Consider the following 20,756-nt stretch of genomic DNA (forward strand, 5'->3'; position numbering starts at 1 on the left):
CTAATAATGAAGCTTAGTAGTAGTAAAATGATGATTTTTAGCCATAAAATGGGTTCTCTGTATGTTAACAAATACAGAGTTTGACAATATTCTTTGATATGAACCAGTGTCATACTTTCTGTACAGCACTGATTCTCTAAGTCATATGCCAAGGCATGACCTCCCTTCAGGAATTGGGAATCTGCATTTTTAATAAGCATCCTAGGTAATTCTTATGCATGATACAGGTTGAGACCAGTGCAGTGTACAGAAGTGAGAAAAATGGCTTGTGAAACTCCGTTGTATTTAGCACACTGTAGTGACATAAAAATTGAAAACCCAACCTGGACAACATAGTAAGACCCAGTCTCTACTAAAATAAAATAAAATAAATAAGTGAACATCGAGAACCAATGGATAGTAGAATGTATTCAGTTCAGTGAGACATGAAACAATATTTTTGCTTAATTGAATCAAACATGTTAAAAAAAAAAAAAAAAACCCACCCTACTCCCAAAGCACTCAATAAATTCTTCAGAGAGAAGGAAGAGCTTTTTGTACTACATTGCCTCTAAAATCTGTAGGATAAGATATTTTAAGATAAAATCTTGTTTTAAGTTTTTAAGTCTAATTTTAATAACCAAATAAAATGGTTTTTATTTGAGCCAGTTTCAAGTTCTTAAAGTGACACGTAGGACTTAACAAAATCCATTATTTGTCATTTATGCTTTGCCCATTTTTACTTATTTCTTCATACTCTGAAGGAAAAAAATGCTACAAATATATGTTGGTATATAAGACAGTGCATTCCACAAATATTAGAAAATTTGTTTTTTCTCTTTTTTTTTTTTTTTTTTTTTTTTCGAGACGAAGTTTCACTCTTTCATCCAGGCTGGAGTGCAGTGGCACGATCTCGGCTCACTGCAACCTCTGCTTTCCGGTTTCAAGTGATTCTCCTGCCTCAGCCTCCTGAGCAGCTGGGATTACAGGCACCTGCCACCACGCCTGGCTAACTTGTATTTTTAGTAGAGACGGGGTTTCACCATGTTGGCCAGGCTGGTCTCGAATTCCTGACCTTGTGATCCACCAGCCTCAGCCTCCCAAAGTGCTGAGATTACAGGCATGAGCCACTGTGCCCGGCCAGAAAAATATTTTTATAGAATTCAAACTTGTATTTTCATTTGAAGGGCTATAGAAAGGGTGAGAGAACCCAACAACCACACTTATTCAAATTTATAAGGACAATTAGGAGTATTCTCATGGTTATCTTTAGAATCTTAGCAGGGTAAAAAAAGAGTTTATTGTTTCATTTGCTGAAACTCCTGAGAAAAAGTCTCACCACGTTTGTATTCACAGAGATTAGATTTGGCAGCTCTAAAGACGAGAAATTATCATGATAAGTATTTGGAGGGGTTAGAGAGAAAATTAGTCACTTGGCAGTGTGGCAGGGCAACCTTTGGACAACCCAGTCCAGATTAGGTTAGAAGAGGAGTCGAGGACCTTTTGTCCACTGCGAACCAGTGCCACAAATGAAGCAGGAGGAGACGGGTTACCACATACTGGTTGGACTTATTTGAGAGAGAACCAGAAAGTATACAATCCCATAAGCATAAAAAATGGCGATAAAACTTCAAGTGTATATAAGGGTAAGAACAGGAGGAAACAACAGAGAGGGCAGGAGAGAAAGATCAGAAGGAATCAGACAGCTTGAGAAGAGGAGCTGGGGGCTGAGTCCTGCCCTGGCCTGGCCTGGCCGCTCCCCACTCCTCCGTCTGTGCCTCTGAGGGGCTTCAGTTGTCCCAAGTGAGAAACAGCTGTGCTAGATTGCTTCTACAGTCCTTTCCACTCCTGGACCAAAACAGTTGCCCCTGCATCTAAAATACATAGCTCTAGCATATAAAATGCAGGTTACCTCAACTGCCCCCGACTCCCACATCTCACTCCCTTCCTTTCCCTGCCTGCCCTGATTCTGGCTGCATTCTGTTCTTGCCTCATACGGGCTCTTTTTCTCCTCCCCTTCTTTTCCAGTGTCGTGCAGTCTCTTGAAGACTGGGTTTCAACCACTATACAGAAAAATGTTAGTGAAAAAGGAAGAGGGGTTCTATGCTGCGTGATTCTCCTTAGCCACGCACACTCCCTAGCCAGGCACACTAAACTGGGGTGACAATGTATCACAAAGTCCAGACTCGCAGTCTTGCTGCCTCTTCTCCTCTTCAAAGTTTGTTTCCGAAGTACCACCCCTTGCACCTCACATCCCAGCTGACTCTGCCTACCTGTCAGCCCCAGCCCTCCTCGGGCCTACCTCAGCCTCACAGCCAGGATCCTACCAACACCAACACTGCACCAAACAACCCTTCCCAAAAGCCCCACCGGAACTAATCTGGGGACTCTGCCTATTATTAGGAAGACCTTGGATGAAGCCCCCTGCCCGCAGAAGTCTAGCAGTAGAAGCCGAGTTTTCAGGCATAGGCCTCATTTTGTTGGGGTGGTGGTTATTTTTTTAAAATCTAGGATTTCTGGGATCTGAAGCTTATACAATCTTGGATACCTTCTTTAAGAAAAAGAATACAAAAATATCTTCTATAAGTTTTACAAAAATATATGACCATGTGAGCACGTTGCTAGCTCCCGCCCCCACCCCACCCAGAGCCTTGGAAGGGGAGTGAAACTGAAGCTGTTTTAGCTTCATGGCAAATATGCTTCTTCCTGGGAGTACTGGGTACATTTACAGACCCTTATTTTTTACTTTCTATAGATTTAATTTAGTTAAGTCAGTTTTAAGTGGGCAAAGGCTAAAATTTCTCACCCCAGGTGGCTCAAATTTCTGAAACTGAGATTTTATATCTTAAAATCCATTAAAACACTCAATTTTTAAGAAGTTAGGTGTAGGTATGCTTATATAAAATATTTAGACATGCATAAGTATTTTAAGTGGCCTAAAGGAAGTACATGTATGCTGCTTTTGCAAATATTTTCGCTTTTTTTTTTTTTTGAAATGGAGTCCCACTCTGTCGCCCAGGCTGAAGTGCAGTGGCCGGATCTCAGCTCACTGCAAGCTCCGCCTCCTGGGTTCACGCCATTCTCCTGCATCAGCCTCCCGAGTAGCTGGGACTACAGGCACCTGCCACCATGCCCGGCTTTTTTTTTTTTTTTTTTTTTTTTGTATTTTTATTAGAGACGGGGTTTCACTGTGTTAGCCAGGATGGTCTCAATCTCCTGACTTTGTGATCTGCCTGCCTCGGCCTCCCAAAGTGCTGGGATTACAGGCATGAGCCACCGTGCCTGGCCAAATATTTTCACTTTTAAGTTGCACAGCAGCCCTGCAAGATGGCTGGTATTTTCCCTATTTCACAGATGAAGAAATTGAGGTTTAATGAATGTAAGTAGGCTGGACGCGGTGGCTCACACCTATAATCCCAGCACTTTGGGAGACTGAGGCGGGCGGATCACCTGAGGTCAGGAGTTCAAGACCAGCCTGGCCAACATGGTGAAACCCCATCTCTACCAAAAATACAAAAATTAGTCAGGCATGGTGGTACACACCTGTAGTCCCAGCTACTTGGGAGGCCAAGGCAGGAGAATCGCTTGAACCTGAGAGGCAGAGGTTTCAGTGAGCCAAGACTACGTCACTGCACTCCAGCCTGAGGAACAGAGCGAGACTTTGTCTCAAAAAAAAAAAAAAAGAATGTAAGCAATTTGCCCAAGCTGCAGAGCTGAATTTTAAACTAGATCATTCTGATTCCAAAGCCCAGATTACCTGGCTAGAAGTTGCCACCAGGGGATTTACTAATTTACAAAGAATTAGAATGCGATAAAATGCCCTGAGTACAGGCACCTGGAGTGTGATTTTTATCTTTGCTAGTAAAGATAGTCTTAAAGTTTACTTTAGTATGTCTTAAAGTACCTCAACGTCAATCTGTTGCACCTGCTCTACTAAAACAAAGAAATGAGTCAACAGCCTCTTTTAGCTTTAACATGCTTTCTGTCTATACATTTTTATAGAATAATTTTTAGTTTTTGCAGCAGGTTTCACCAGTCAGCCAACAGGTGTGTATAACATCAATCACTAGCACTATACATCAGAAGTCTTGCTTATTAAGAGCACTCAGCTTAAATGGAGAAATTAAAGGCCTTTGGGACCGTTCAAGTTTAGGTTGTTTGGTTGGGTTGAGAGAGTAAAACTAACATTTCTTAACCCTTTTTCTTTCTTTCTCACAAGTAACAACCATCCAATAGCTTGCCTTTAAAATGTCCCCTCTATTGTTCCTCCACCAGACATTTTTGATCACTTGTCCCAGTTTCCATGTGTCCTGTATCACAGCTGTCAAAATGCTTGAGCTGTTCAGGTGGATATAACTTTCAGAAATGAACTGCTGAAGGGGACGGAGTGCTCGAGAATTAGATTAACAAAGAAAGTACACCTAAATTTAGCATTAAAATGAACTTCTAGAATATTTTTCAATAGGAAGATAAGCAAACATAAAAATGGGTGTGCTTATGTCTATAAACAGGTGCTGGAGCATAGATTGTTACCTGGAAATCAAAGAATAATAGAGCTGTAACTTTATTTTTATTTTTTTTTTTTTTTTTTTTTTGAGACGGAGTCTGGCTCTGTTACCCGGGCTGGAGTGCAGTGGCCGGATCTCAGCTCACTGTAAGCTCCGCCTCCTGGGTTCCCGCCATTCTCTTGCCTCAGCCTCCGGAGTAGCTGGGACTACAGGCGCCCGCCACCTCGCCCGGCTAGTTTTTTGTATTTTTTTTAGTAGAGACGGGGTTTCACCGTGTTAGCCAGGATGGTTTCGATCTCCTGACCTCGTGATCCGCCCGTCTCGGCCTCCCAAAGTGCTGGGATTACAGGCTTGAGCCACCGCGCCCGGCCAGAGCTGTAACTTTAAAAGAGCACACAGCTTGTTATTAATGATTCACTCCCAGGTCACTGCCAAGTGCCAAGGCATGTGGCAAGAGCAGTGGCATAGAAATCAGGTGATGTGGATTCTAATTTGAGCTCTGCTCTGTTAACCTTGGGCATGCCAGTTATCCCCTTCCGGCCTTAGTTTCTTATCTACCTAATGAAGGGTTTGGAGCAGGTGAGTCTTCAGTTCTAAGAATCTGTATTCATGGATAACAGTTTAGCATATGACTCAGCCCAAGGTGTACAGGATTGCTGGAATGTGGAAGGTATGTTGGCTCCTGCCCTTACTAGCAACAAGGCTTAATCTAGTGAACAGAAAGGATCAAAGGTGGCTATATCCCCCCCTCAATGTCCATGATCTACAAGTGCTCTTCCAGCTGGCAGAGTGCGTCAGTAATGAGATTTTGTATCTCATTATATGAAGTTCTAAGCACTGAGCCTAATCAGTTACCCATCACTTAAGTAGACAGTGTCAGGCAGAGCTTAACTCTCCTTCATATTTTTCTTTGTCTTCCTTTTCTCTGTAAGTTCTCTAACATAAGGAACTTCCATTTTGGTGAAAGAATAGAAAAGTTGAGGGACAGGCCAGGTGTGCTGTAAGACGGATCCAGCTGATTGGTTTGCCATTTAGATTGCATGGCAGACATCTGCCATAAGCACTTAAAACACACCTTCAGTAGACATTAAAAAGCACACACACGGCCAAACACAGTAGCTCACACCTGTAATCCCAACACTTTTCAAGGCTGAGGCGGGAGGATTGCTTGAGCCCAGGAGTTCAAGACCAGCCTGGGCAATATAGCAAGACGCCATCTCTACAAAAAATTTAAAAATTATCTGGACATGGTGGCACGCTCCTGTGGTCTCAGCTACTCAGGGGTCTGAGATGGGAAGATCACTTGAACCCAGGAGGTCAAGGCTGCATTGAGCCATGACTGCACCATTGCACTGCAGCCTGTGTGACAGAGCAAGACCCTGCCTGAAAACACACACGCTGACTAGGCACGGTGCTCATGCCCAGCACTTTAGGAGGCTGAGTGCTGGAGTCATGCAATATGTAGACTTTTGTCTAGTTATATATACCTAGAATAGGCAAATCTATAGAGACATAAAGTAGATTAATGGTTGCCAGGCTCTGGGAGTTAAGAGAGAATGGGAAATGACTGCCAACGTGTATGGGGTTTCTACTTGAGGTGATGAAGATATTCTAAAATTAGATAGATAGTAGGGATAGTTGCACAACCTTTTTTTTTTTTTTTTTCCTTTTGAGACGGAGTCTTGCTCTGGTGCCAGGCGCAATCTTAGCTCACTGCAATCTCTGCCTCCTGGGTTCAAGCAATTCTCCTGCCTCACCCTCCGAAGTAGCTGGGATTACAGGCACGCACCACCACGCCCAACTAATTTTTTGTATTTTAGTAGAGACAGGGTTTCACCATGTTGGCCAGGATGGTCTTGATCTCCTGACCTCGTGATCTGCCCACCTCGGGCTCCCAAAGTGCTGGGATTATAGGCATGAGCCACCATGCCCGGCCACAACCTTTTGAATATACTGAAAAACATTACATTTTACACTTTGAAGGGTGAATTTTATGGTAAATTATATCTCAGTAGAAAAAAAATCCAGGAAACTGTATATAGTCAGCCCTCCGTATTTGTGGGTTCCACATTCATGGATTCTAAACTAATAATACAATAATAAAAATATAAATAAAAAACAATATGCTATATAGCAGCTATTTTCAATAGCACTTACATTATATTAGGTATTATGAGTAATCCAGAGATGATTTAAAGTGTATGTGAAGATATGCATAGGTTACATGCAATATTACACCATATTATATAAGGGACTTGAGCATCTGTGGTGTTCACTGGGAGTGCTAGAACCAATCCTTCATGGATACCAAGAGATAACAGTATTCAAAACTAATGAAACCAGTGAAAGAGAAGTTTCAGTAAGAATGAAAACACAGCAGGGCTGTCAAGGAAACTAGGGAGGAAGGAAAGACTACTGGATTTGGGTATTAGAAGATAAAATATTAAAATATCATTCCATATCAGCATGCAGTCCACAGACTACTCCTAAAAGTTCTGAGACCTCTTTAAGGAATCTCTTTGGGGTAAAAATTATTTTCATGATACTACTAAGATGTATTTGTCTTTTCACTATGTTGACACTTGCACTGATGTTGAAAAATGGTGGTGAAACTGCTGGCGCCTTATCACAAAGCAAAACATTGGCACCAAACTGTACTGGTGATCGCTGCATTCTTTACTGCCATGCACTCACAATCAAAACAGCCAGTTTCACTTAAGAATCCTTGATGAAGTGGTAAATTTTTTCTGGTTTTTTTTTTTGTGAGTCAGGGTCTCACCCAGGCTGGAGTGCAGTGGGGCCATCACAGCTCACTGCCACCTCAACTTCCTGGGCTCAGGTGATCCTACCACAGACTCCTGAGTAGCTGAGGCTACAGGTGTGCACCACCACACCTGGCTAATTTTTTTTTTTTTTTTTTTTAGAGTTGGGGTTTCACCCTGTTGCCCAGGCTACATATTGTTAATTTTATCAAATGTCAGTCCTTGAATAAATCTTTTTCTTTTTTTAAACTGGTATACACCACTACACCCGGCTAATTTTTGTATTTTTAGTAGAGACGGGGTTTCACCATGTTGGCCAGGCTGGTCTGGAACTCCTGACCTCAAGTGATCCACCCGTCTTGGCCTCCCAAAGTGCTGGGAGGCATGGGTCACCATGCCTGGTCCTGAGTACATCTTTTTAACCTTGTTTGAAGAAACAGGAAATATGCATTAACCACTTCTGCTGCACACTGATAGAGTACAGTGGTTGTCACAAGGAAAAGCATTTGGGCGATTATTTGAGTTGCATATTGATTTAGCAGCTTCTTTTTTCACTGACCACCATTTTTACTTGAAAGAATGATGGACAAACTATGGTTTTATTTAGATTTAGGCATCTGGCAGACAGTCTCTTGAAACTGTATGAAGTAAGCCTGTTACTTCAAGGTAAACAAATGACAATATTTGTAGCCAGTGATAAAATCTACACTTTCAAGTAAAAATTAGAATTTTGGAAAACTTGTATCCACTCCCATGAGCTTGACCACTTGCCAGTATATACAGACTTTTCTGCTGAAATCAATGGTGAAATTTAAGGAATATGATTTTTTGATATGTATTCTAATGAAATCTGTCAGTATTTAGAAGATCTGCCTAGGCCGGGCGCGGTGGCTCACGCCTGTAATCCTAGCACTTTGGGAGGCCGAGGCGGGCGGATCACAAGGTCAGGAGGTCGAGACCATGGTGAAACCCCGTCTCTACTAAAAATACAAAAAAATTGCCGGGCGCGGTGGCGGGCGCCTGTAGTCCCAGCTACTCGGGAGGCTGAGGCAGGAGAATGGCGTGAACCCTGGAGGCGGAGCTTGCCGTGAGCCGAGATCGCGCCACTGTACTCCAGCCTGCGCGACAGAGCGAGACTCCGCCTCAAAAAAAAAAAGAAGAAGAAGATCTGCCTAACAACAGTGAACCAGTATTTTCCAGTGACCCATGTGTGATGTTACAAAGTCATGCATAGTACAATATCCATTCAAAGCGCAAGAAAAGCCAATGGATTTTATTATAACAAAAGTTCCTAACTGTTAAGAAACTACTACTTGTCAAGTTTTGATGCAGTGCTAAAGAATGTCCAAAATTATCTGAAAATGCAGATACTTTCTCTGTCTGTGTAAAGCCCAATTTTCTTCGTATTATTTTAACCAAACTAATGTATTACAACAGATTAAATGCAGAAGCAGATTTGAGAATCCAACCATCTTCTATTAAGTCAGACAGAGGCCATAAATTTATGAAAATGTAAAACAATGCCATTCTTCTCATTAGATGGCTTTATTTCTTCTTTGATTGTGTTGGGAAATATAGTGGTTTTCATTTAAAGTGTGTTATTTATATTAATGTGTAGTAGTTTTACTGTTAATATTTTTACTGAATTAATCATATCTTTTACTTTTTTTTTTTAGTTTTATTTTCTTTCTTTTTTTTTTTTTTTTTTTTTTTTTTTGATATGGAGTCTCGCTCTGGAGCACAGTGGTGTGATCTCAGCTTACTGCAACCCCCAACTCCTGGGTTCAAGCGATTCTTCTGCCTCAGTCTCCCAAGTAGCTGGGATCACAGGCGCCTGCCACCATATCTGGCTGATTTTTATCTTTTTAGTAGAGACAGGGTTTCACCATGTTGGCCAGGCTGGTCTCAAACTCCTGACCTCAAGTGACCCACCCACCTCGGCCTCCCAAAGTGTTGGGATTACAGGCGTGAGCCACCACACCTGGCCTTTAGTCTTATTTTCTAACACAGTAGACATTGATATGTAGTTCCCACATTAACAAAAGTTGTTTGGGGTGCTCAATTTATTTTAATTTTTATTTTTTGAGACAGAGTCTCAAAAAAAACACCAACTTTGTTGCCCAGGCAGGAGTGCAGTGGCATCATCATAGCTCATTGTCGCTTCTGTCTCCCCAGACTCAGGTGATCCTCCTGCCTCAGCCTCTCAAGTAGCTGGGACTACAGGCATGCGCCACCCACCCCACCCAGCTATTTTTTTTTTAATTTTTTGTAGAGACAGAGTCTTGCTATATTGCCCAGGCTGGTCTCAAACTCCTGGGTTCAAGTGATTCTCCCGTCTCGGCCTCCCAAAGCGCTGGGATTACAGGCGTGAGCCACCACTCCCAACCAGATTTACCAGACTTAATGGAAAGAGTCCATTTCTGTTTCTTCAGATGAAACCTCACAACGTTAGGATTAATAAGTAATCTCAACAACTATTGTTCAGGAAATAAGAAAACGTTCCCGCTAGAAATGCAGGTTGTGATAGATCTGGTCCCTGACACAAACAGCACTTGGAACTGAGTGAAGTCCAGAGACTGAAGAATACAGTTCTATCCACTCCCTGTGCTTGACTATAACCCCTGAAGAGGGGTTGTGCAAATTAAATGTATCCCAGCAGCTGCTTGAAAGACCACAGCATTTTGAATGTCCCTAGCATTAGGGCTTATAGAGCTCCCATTCTAGTAGAAGAGCCTCAGGTTTGGAGTGTACTAAACATCATCATCCTTCATCTGCTAATAAGTTTCTGAAGGCCCTGCTTTAAACAAACAATCAAAAAGAAGGAACAGTTACAGAGCTGCCAAACAAGTTCTTACAAACCTCTGGTTTTTTACAAACCCATCTGGTGCTGATAAAGGCAAGGCATCAACCCCAGTCTCCAAGCTGAGAATTTTATCCTCAGGACTGAGTACTGCGACCTGCATTCGGATGTTAGTGGGGCTGTCAAAACTGTGTGTCGTGCTGTTAAAAGTGGAGGTCCTTCCCACTCAGACCCACAGAAGCCAACTCTGATGAGTGGGAGGGTGAGCAGGAGGGGCTTCGGTCATTTTTCATAGATTCTTCAGGTAACTGTAGCCACCATATTAAGCATTGGCTCCCACAAAAAAAGCATTAAGGCTCAGAAACCTCTTGTAGGGTCACACCCTCCCTAAAAACAGCACATCCCTGAAGTGGTGGCTGGGCAGCCAGGCTCCAAACCCTGCTGAGCTGAGCGGCAGCCAAGAGTAAGGTTTGGTGTTTACATACTCAAAATCAGCCTGGGTTGTCACAGCAACTCACCCCAGCACAGTTCTTCCTTCTCCACGGCGGCTTCCTTCCAGGCTTTGCTGTTCTCTGTCACCGTCTTAATGTTCCTGGTAACGTGGCCTGCTGCATTCTTTTTATTTTTCTCCCAATTCCTCCACCTTCTTGTCATGTGTTTGCTAGTGTGCAATACTTCACCTGTTTGGAACTCAACAACGTCCCCTCCCGCAAAACGCACCTGAAAGCAAGAAATAGCACACAAGACCTCTAAGTGGCCAGAACAGATGTTACCAGGCCTGTGCACTGGCCTGTGCACTAAGTCCATAAGGAAAGCACCCAAGCCCCCTGCGTTTGTCTTAAATCTTTTTTTTACACCTTTAAAATAAGGTTATGATTTCTAAGGCCTGCAGTAAATTAGGAGTAGGGAGAGGAAGTATTGCCAAGCACCCCGGAAGCTCAGGAGGTGACTATTAATCCCAGAGTAGCAAGGAAAGGGACAGACAGGCTATAAGAAGTGGACACAAGAACTCAGAACTCAGGACAGTGTAGGCCTTATTAGAGTCAGGCAGACAATTTCACATACCTCAGAACGTCATAAAGCGATCATGACTTTACTCTGGAATAGCTATGATCCAGACACCTAGAAAATGTTAAACTAGATTCAAGTTAAAGAGGCAGAGTAGTATGTGGAGTGTTTTTTAATTTCAAGCATTCCAAATGGTTAAGGGTTTTCATGCTTATCTTTAATAAACTTAGACATCTAGAACTTATGAGTGCTCTAGATAATTATCTACTCTTTTATATTTTTATTTATACCCCATTTCTTAAAAAAAAAAAAAAGCAAAAGATTGAAGACATATTGACTTTTAGTCTACATACTGTCTAGTTCTTGGCTCTAGTTCTTAGCAATATTTGCTGCTAACCTGGTGTTCTATCTCTGCCAAATTTCTGCCCGTGTGAAATGTATGAGATTTGATCCTATTTCCTTGCTCATTCATCTGCCTGAAAGGATCATAGACGTCTCCACCTCCCTTGAGCTAGTGATCCTATATCCCATCATCTCACTCAGCTAGAAAATGAACCATCACATGCCACCTCCTCCCAGTTACGTGCTCCATAAACAGAATACCTGGCATATAGCAGGCATTTACTAAACACTTGGTGAATGAATACATGAGCCGGTAATCCACAAGATATCGGTAGAATTAACTACAGTTGACCCTTGAACAGCACAGGGCCTATGGGAGCCCACCGCTTGTACAGTCAAAAATCCTCATAAAACTTTATTTATTTATTTATTTATTTTGAGACAGAAAAAAAAAATTGCCCAAGCTGGAGTGCGGTGGCGTGATCTCAGCTCACTGCCACCTCTGCCTCCCAGGTTCAAGCAATTCTCCTGCCTCAGCTTCCCAAGTAGCTGGCATTACAGGCGCCTGCCACCATGCCTGACTAATTTTTGTGTTTTTACTAGAGACAGGGCTTCACCATGTTGGCCAGGCTCGTCTCAAACTCCTGACCTCAGGTGACCCACCCTCCTCAGCCTCCCAAAGTAGGGGATTACAGGTGTGAGCTGCCGCACCTGGCCCACACGTATAACTTTTTTTTTTTTTTTTTTTTTTGAGACAGAGTCTCGCTCTGTCACCAGGCTGAAGTGCAGTGGCTCAATCTCAGCTCACTGCAACCTCCGCCTCCCGGGGTGAAGCGATTCCCCTGCCTCAGTCTCCTGAGTAGCTGGGACTACAGATGCGCACCACCATGCCCAGCTAATTTTTTGTATTTTAGTAGAGACAGAATTTCACCGTGTTAGCCAGGATGGTCTCAATCTTCTGACCTCGTGATCCGCCTGCTTCGGCCTCCCAAAGTGCCTGGATTACAGGCATGAGCCACCGCGCCCGGCCACGTAAAACTTATGACTCTCCAAAAGCTTAGCTACTAATAGAAGACTTAACTAATAGCATAAACAAGTTGACTAACGTGTATTTTGTTGTATGTCATTTGTATTATATATGTATTTCTTACCGAAGTAACCTATAGAAAAGAAAATGTTATTAAGAAAATCATAAGCAAGGGAAAATATGTTTACTCTTGATTCAGTGGAAGTGGATCAGCATAAAGGTCTTCCTCCTCATGATCTTCAGGTTGAGCAGGCAAGGAGGAGGAGAAAGGAAGGGTTGCCATCTCAGCAGTGGCAGAGGCAGAAGGAAGTCGAAGGGGACCCATGCTGTTCAAAATTGTGTTGATCAAGGGTCAACTATACTTGCATGAAGCTATAAATTTAATTAAGAGCCTAGCCCATTATGGGAACAGCAATAAAAATTAAAAAAACACCAGTTTGGGAACAGCAATAAAAAAAAAACACCAGTTAGCCAGGCGTGATGGCTCACGCACGTAATCCTAGCACTTTGGGAGGCCGAAGCAGGTGGATCACCTGAGGTCAGGTGTTTGAGACCAGCCCGGCCAACATAGTGAAACACTGTCTCTACTAAAAATACAAAACATTAGCTGGGCATGGTAATGGGCACCTGTAATCCCAGCTACTTGGGAGGCCGAAGCAGGAGGATCGCTTGAACCCAGGGGCTGGAGGTTGTAGTGAGCCAAGATCGCGCCATTGCACTCCAGCCTGGGTAAAAACAGCTAAACTTCATCTCAAAAAAAAACACCAGTTGATCCTGGCACCAAGAAGATCAAATGGTGGATATGCTGTTATGTGGGAAAAGTAGGACACACATCAGTACAGTTTGTTTGTTTTAAGACAGAGTCTCGCTCTGTCGCCCAGGCTGGAGTGCAGTGGCGTCATCTCAGTTCACTGCAAGCTCCACCTCCTGGGTTCACGCCATTTTTCTGCCTCAGCCTCCCAAGTAGCTGGGACTGTAAGTGCCCACCACCACGCCCGACTAATATTTTTTGGGTTTTTTTGTTTTTTGTGTGTGCTTTTTTTTTGTATTTTTAGTAGAGACGGGGTTTCACCTGGATGGTCTCGATCTCCTGACCTCGTAATCCGCCCATCTCGCCCTCCCATAGTGCTAGGATTACAGGCATGAGCCACCACACCCAGACTTTTTTTTCTTTAATGTATGGGGGAATAATTACTAGGAGGACAGAAACCAACATATAATATGATTGTGCATTTACTTATTTAACAAATAATTGAGCAATTTATTTCTGTATGATACTATTCTAAGCATTTTAGAGTTAATCAAACTCTTAGTAAACTGTATTGCCAATAATCAAATGGCACTTACATAATTTTTTTTTTTTTTTTTTGAGACGGAGTCTCGCTCTGTCACCCAGGCTGGAGTGCAGTGGCCAGATCTCAGCTCACTGCAAGCTCCGCCTCCCGGGTTTACGCCATTCTCCTGCCTCAGCCTCCCGAGTAGCTGGGACTACAGGCGCCCGCCACCTTGCCCGGCTAGTTTTTTGTATTTTTTTTAGTAGAGACCGGGTTCCACCGTGTTAGCCAGGATGGTCTCGATCTCCTGACCTCGTGATCCGCCCGTCTCGGCCTCGCAAAGTGCTGGGATTACAGGCTTGAGCCACTGCACCCGGCCTTACATAATTTTAAAGCAAGAATCGCAGCAATTCATCAGGCACAGTGGCTCATGCCTGTAATCCCAACACTTTGGGAGACCAAGGCAGGAGGATTCCTTGAACCAGGAGTTCAAGGCCAGCCTGGGCAACATAGTGAGACCTCATGTCCACAAAAATTATAAAATAGCCAGGCATGGTGGCAAGCACCTGTGGTCCCAGCTACTCAGGAGGCTGAAGTTAGAGGATCACTTGAGCCCGGGAGGGCAAGGCTGCAGTGAGCTATGATCGTGCCACTGCACTCCAGCCTGGTTGACAGAGCAATACCCTGTCTCAAAATAAATAAAAATAAAAGCAAGAATTGCAGAAAGTATAAACCATGACCAACTCAAGAGAATAATCAATGAAAGAATAGGCAGAATGTCTTTCCAAAACGCAGTTGGGAGATTCCCATCCTCCACATATGCACTAGTGCAGTGGGAATGGTGCTAGGCGTGGCAGCCAGACCTCTAGATAGAACACTGAAGGTGAGTCTGCAGTAAAGCCACGGAATATGCTAATTTTAGTTTAGGAATACCAAATGTTATTGACTGCCCTTAATTCAATAAGCAACCCTTGGCCCTGTATAGTCAGTTCATGACCCATCAGGAGATCCTCTATGGTTCACTCATGGCCTTTGGACTATACTCTGAATCATGGCTTTAGAAGACATTTTTCCAGTATACTTAAATGAATTTTATAACTTGGTTGATGCCCAGATTACAGACTGTGAGGAGTATCTCCACATATCTTGTAACTGCAGTCAGCAATTCCAGTATTTAGCCTGATAGTAATTTATATTTGTCCTCATAATCTGATAATACTGTGCTAGCAAGAGAGATTACAAAGTGTAAATGAGTGTTTCTGGAGCATAGATGGGTACCCTCAAATCTCTGTATCTTGTTTTTTAATAGAGACGGGCTTTCGCTATGTTGCCCAGGCTGGTGTCCACCTCCTCGGCTCAAGCAATCCCCTTGCCTCGGCCTCCCAGAGTGCTGGGATTACACGTGGGGCCACCGTGCCTAGTTCCCTTGTATCTTTTTTTTTAATTCAAGTAAGAGGAAATGTCTGGCAATAGTTCATAAGCTACAAATGAAACCTAGTCTTAGGACCCAGCCTTATATGGCCTCAATCAAATATTAATATCTTCAGTTCAAAATTTCCGTTTACAAAAAAACGGTTGGTTCTTGGGGATACTGTTATTGCCTTCTCTGTTGCCATCCATATAATGTATGGTTTTGTGTTTTTTCTCTCTCTCTCCCTCTGGGCTGCGTTTCATGCCAGATAAACTTCCAAACCAAACTGGGATGGCACCAGGCACAAATAACACCCTTATCTTTTTCTCCATCTAGGTTACCCCTTTGCTTTGTTTTATCGGCATTACCTTTTCTACAAGGAGAGCTACCTCATCCACCTCTACCATACCTTTACAGGCCTCTCAATTGCGTATTTTAACTTTGGTGAGTAAACTAAGTTAGTAGCAACACTGCAATTAGAGGGAACCTGGAAGGAAGAGACTTGAATGGAATTTCCTTGAGAGAATCTAATAGGTAGGGAAGTTATAATGCTCCTGCTTGCAAAGAGGGTTGTATAGACAGGAACACAGCTTAACTTTTCCTTTTTGTCTTTTGTGTACATTCCTCTGTCAGATAAAAACATTTTGAGGGTGGTTACCCTTGCCAGACCCCATCAACAAAGAATCCTCAGTTTCTCTCTGCTGTGGATGTAACTGAATGAGCCAGGCAATCTCCACTTAGATTCATTCTTCACTTCAGACATTCAAAAATACAGTAACAAGCTGGGCGTGGTGGCACTTGCCCAGGAATCCCAGGCTGCAGTGAGCTATGATTGAACTACTGCACTCAAGCCTGGACAACAGAGCAAGTCTCATCTCTAAAAAAACAAACAAAAAAAGAAAAGAAATACAATAACACCCTAATAATCCTTTTTATTTATACAACTAATTTCCATCCTCTCCTCCAAAACATGAGGTTATTCTGAAAAAAAGATCCTGATGCCAGTGTTTTTTCTTTATATATTATGTTGTGATTGGAAGTCTCAGGACGGGTGGGAGTGTAAAAACCAGGCTATATTCTCTCTTCTTGCATCCAGGAAACCAGCTCTACCACTCCCTGCTATGTATTGTGCTTCAGTTCCTCATCCTTCGACTAATGGGCCGTACCATCACTGCTGTCCTCACTACCTTTTGCTTCCAGATGGTAAACGTCTTTCCCTTAGCAGCTCAGGCTACAGCTGACACCAGTTCAGGGGACAGGGGTAGGCAGGAGACTGTGGCATAGAAATTAGCAGACCTGGCCGGGCGCCGTGGCTCAAGCCTGTAATCCCAGCACTTTGGGAGGCCGAGACGGGCGGATCACGAGGTCAGGAGATCGAGACTATCCTGGCTAACACGGTGAAACCCCGTCTCTACTAAAAAATACAAAAAACTAGCCGGGCGTGGTGGCGGGCGCCTGTAGTCCCAGCTACTCGGGAGGCTGAGGCAGGAGAATGGCGTGAACCCGGGAGGCGGAGCTTGCAGTGAGCTGAAGTGAGCTGAGATCCGGCCACTGCACTCCAGCCCGGGCGGCAGAGCAAGACTCCATCTCAAAAAAAAAAAAAAAAAGAAATTAGCAGACCTAATTTCTAACGCCACTCGCAGCACTTAGCACTATGACTTCAGGTAGGTGGCTTATCACAGGCCCCAAGTGTTCCATCCACAGAGTGTAATGGTAACTCTTTGCTTGCCTCAAGGAAGGGCTACCAGCTAACCCTTTGCATATTGTACCATTAGGCTCTTTGGTTTAGCCCACTATCCAGGAGGAGAGTCACTTCAAGGCAAGACAGAAAAGCAACTTAGAATGAGTTAAAGAACCTAAGCCTAGGCCAGGCACAGTGGCTCATACCTGTAATTCCAGCACCTTGGGAGACCAAGGCAGGCAGATTACTTGAGCCCAGAAGTTTGAGACTAACCCAGGCAACATGGTGAAACCCCATCTCTACAAAAAAAATATAAAAATTAGCCCTCCAGCCTGGGCAACATGGTGAAACAAAAATAATTAAAAATTAGCCAGGTGAGGTGGCATGCACCTGTGGCCCCAGCATCTAAATTCTCATCTCAGTTTAGCCCTCATTTTGCCGAGAAGCCTTGAGCAACACTCTTCCCATTATAGGTTCTCAGCACCTCCATTTGTAGGAATTTATTAAGGCTTTTAATGATGGGATGAGGAGAAAGGAAAAAGGAAAGAGAACATTGAATTTCAGAGCAGGGAGAAGAAATAGTAGTGATGCTGGAATGCATACTTCTGCCTCTCCTAGGCCTACCTTCTGGCTGGATATTATTACACAGCCACCGGAAACTACGATATCAAGTGGACAATGCCACATTGTGTTCTGACTTTGAAGCTGATTGGTGAGTGATGGTCACTGCCTGCCTTCCTTACATGTAGGTCCCTCCCCCATCTCGCTAAAAACTTCCTCGGCACCCCCCCCCGCCATACACTCCTGGCTGCACTCAGTCTACAGGCCACATCCTCAGTGTCCTCTCCCATCACCCTACCCACCCGTTCTCTCTCTGCTCAGGTTTGGCTGTTGACTACTTTGACGGAGGGAAAGATCAGGTAAGTACCCATTCATCAGCAGAGAGGTTCAAGACTTAATGAAAGGGAAGAAAAAAGTTGTTAACAAAGACTGAACCCAAATTCCAAAGCAGAGCCTCTCCCTCATTCCCCAGCCCGTGCAATCTCCCTTTCAGATAGCACTGAGCAAGGATCAACAAATCTAATTTGCCCAGGATCCAGCTCTTGTACAAAGTCCAGAGATCAATGCCAGCAAGGCATTTGCTAAAGCAGCAACAGCCAGCTATGCACACACGTACGCATTTCCACAAGAAGCAACTATTTGTCATCCCCCAAAGAGAAGGCTATTTGAAGAACCCCAGTCAGTGGGGCACACGGGTGGGGAACACTCAAACTGGCTCTTGTGGGGAGATTCAAGGCTATCCTGAACCATGCATTCTCTTCTTGGCATAGAATTCCTTGTCCTCTGAGCAACAGAAATATGCCATACGGGGTGTTCCTTCCCTGCTGGAAGTTGCTGGTTTCTCCTACTTCTATGGGGCCTTCTTGGTAGGGCCCCAATTCTCAATGAATCACTACATGAAGCTGGTGCAGGGAGAGCTGACTGACATACCAGGAAAGATACCAAACAGGTAATCGCCCCTCTTGGTCCAGATGTTCATGTAGGTATTGCACTCACTCTGAAGTGACTCTTCTGAAAGCTGCATACTCCAGCATGACCCTGGCATAGAGACCCGTGTCATGCAGGCCCTGGACTGTTGTAATGGGCACTCTGTGCCAGGAGTGGGCCTTTTTTAGTTTAGGGTTCTTCCAGCTATCCATTCTGACACTGGTACAAACATAAAAATCCACTTTTATGCCATAGGATTTTATCTGAACCAGTCACATTTCTGCCTTTAAAGCCTATTTTCACATACATATGAAATATATTTATGATTGATAGGTAGGTAGGTAGGTAGAGAGAGGCTGGGCACAGTGGTTTCACCTCTGTAATCCCAGCACTTTGGGAGGCTGAGGTGGGAGGATCGCTTGAGCCCAGGAGTTCTAGACCAGCCTGGCAGCATAGACTCTGTCTCTACAAAAAAATACAAAAATTAGCAGGCATAGTGGCATGCGTCTGTAGTCCAGCTATTTAGGAGGCCGAAGTGGGAGGATTGCTTGAGCCCAGGGGAGGTAGGTCAAGGCTGCAGTGAGCTTTGATCACACCACTGCACTCCATTCTGGGCAACATAGCCAAATCCTGTCTCAAAAATACTTATTTATCAGTAGGAAATGTAGGAGGGCACAGTGGCTCATGCCTGTAATCCCAACGCTCTGGGAGGCCAAAGCAGGAGGATCACTGGAGGCCAGGAGTTCAAGCCCAGCCTGGGCAACGTAGTGAGACCCCCATCTCTAAAAAAAAAAAATTATCCAGGCAAGGTGGTACATGCCTATAGTCCTAGCCACTCAGGTGGCCAAGGCAGGAGGATCACTTGAGCCCAGCAGTTCAAAGCCACAGTGAGCAATGACTATGTGCTATGCCTCTGTACTCTAGCCTGAGTGGCAGAGCAAGACCCTGTCTCTAGAAAATAAAAATTAAAAAGGTGAAAAAAGAAAAAAAAAGTTTAATTGCCAAAAGAATTCCTTCACTGAGAACTTGTCCATCCTGTGTTTCAGCATCAATTCAACCAAAAAATGAAGGAGCAGATTCAAAGTGGTTATTTTTATTATCTTACCTCCACTGGGTTTTCAGTCCCAATGGAGATGGTGAAACCTGGCAAGACCTTGAGATCAGTAGCATCCCTGAGGGGTAAACACAAGACTGGTCCACTGTCTGCTGCCCTGACCTTCCCACAACTCTTAGAGGTTTGCAGTCCCCATTCCTCATAGCCAGCCATAGAAATCTTTCCCTGAAACAGGAAACGCTTTGGGCAGCAGAGCTTCTCATCCCATTCCAGGTAGACAACCACACCCCTAAAAACTCCTCCATAACTGAAGGTCAGAGGGTGAAGGGAATAGTCTGTGCTCTCTGTGACCAGGAACTTCACTCGTTCCTTTCCAGCACCATTCCTGCTCTCAAGCGCCTGAGTCTGGGCCTTTTCTACCTAGTGGGCTACACACTGCTCAGCCCCCACATCACAGAAGACTATCTCCTCACTGAAGACTATGACGTGAGTGTCTACTAAAGCAGCAGCAGCATGACTGCACCAGAGCTAGAAAATGGACAGGCAAGGATCCCTATAGATAGTAGAGAAGTAGGAAATATCATCTACAAATGCTCTAGATCTGTGAGTTGGTGTCAGTGCCAGCCGGGCCGGGACACGTTCATTGGCCAGCACTGAACGACCTTCGTGGGCACAGGGCTGTGCCAGCTGCACATTTAGCACCCCTTGCCTTCTCTAGGAGCCACTCCTAGCTGGCCTTATCACATCCACGTGACCCCTCAGAGCACAGCAGCTTCTGATTCTCCAGCCTATTTTCTTCTCTTGCCTGATAAATTTGGGCACTTCTAGGGAATTCAGAAACCAAGGGAAGCGGGGAAGTGCTGGCTTTTGCTCCTGCCCAGCTGAAAAACTTGAAAACAGTTCAGTAATTCTGGGCAGGTTTCTCTCCTTAAATTTAAATCCAATATGGGCCCCTCCGTACTTAACATTCCAAATGCTCATTCCAAAAACTTGGCCAACGAAGGCAAACAGTGGAGAAGTTCAACACAGTGCTGCCCTTGGGACTCTCCAAGGGAAAGTGAATGAAGATTCTCCCGGCCCTCTGCTTATTCCTCTCTGCCTGTTGTGAAGGCCATCAGGCCAGACTATTGGGGACATCTGGCAGCAGGCCTTAGGCAGGTATGAGGTAGCCAGCCACAAGTGTGAAAAGGAAGAGTGCTAAGAGAAACTGCCTAGTCATGCCATATCCCTAATGCACTGTGCTTTCTTCTCTCAAGAACCACCCCTTCTGGTTCCGCTGCATGTACATGCTGATCTGGGGCAAGTTTGTGCTGTACAAATACGTCACCTGTTGGCTGGTCACAGTAAGTAGAAAAGTTGGAACAGGGTCCTATTTAGACGAGCCATGGAGGCCAGTGTGGGCGGGTGGCAAGAGCCCTAACT

The 20,756-nt window shown here is 44.2% G+C and overlaps 1 protein-coding gene across 1 annotated transcript in view; it reads left to right on the forward strand.

Annotated features, from left to right (window-relative positions):
• The window catches only part of LPCAT3 (lysophosphatidylcholine acyltransferase 3), a 38,370-nt gene that overhangs the window by 15,272 nt on the left and 2,342 nt on the right, over window positions 1-20,756 (forward strand). The window contains exons 2-8 of the mRNA XM_033222978.1: window positions 15,448-15,555; window positions 16,208-16,314; window positions 17,411-17,504; window positions 17,675-17,712; window positions 18,124-18,302; window positions 19,712-19,820; window positions 20,591-20,677. Of these exons, the coding sequence (XP_033078869.1) occupies window positions 15,448-15,555; window positions 16,208-16,314; window positions 17,411-17,504; window positions 17,675-17,712; window positions 18,124-18,302; window positions 19,712-19,820; window positions 20,591-20,677 (722 nt within the window). The remainder of the gene's footprint in view (window positions 1-15,447; window positions 15,556-16,207; window positions 16,315-17,410; window positions 17,505-17,674; window positions 17,713-18,123; window positions 18,303-19,711; window positions 19,821-20,590; window positions 20,678-20,756) is intronic.

Source organism: Trachypithecus francoisi, unplaced genomic scaffold, assembly GCF_009764315.1.
Source record: "Trachypithecus francoisi isolate TF-2019V2 unplaced genomic scaffold, Tfra_2.0 Lachesis_group11, whole genome shotgun sequence".
Taxonomy (NCBI): domain Eukaryota; kingdom Metazoa; phylum Chordata; class Mammalia; order Primates; family Cercopithecidae; genus Trachypithecus; species Trachypithecus francoisi.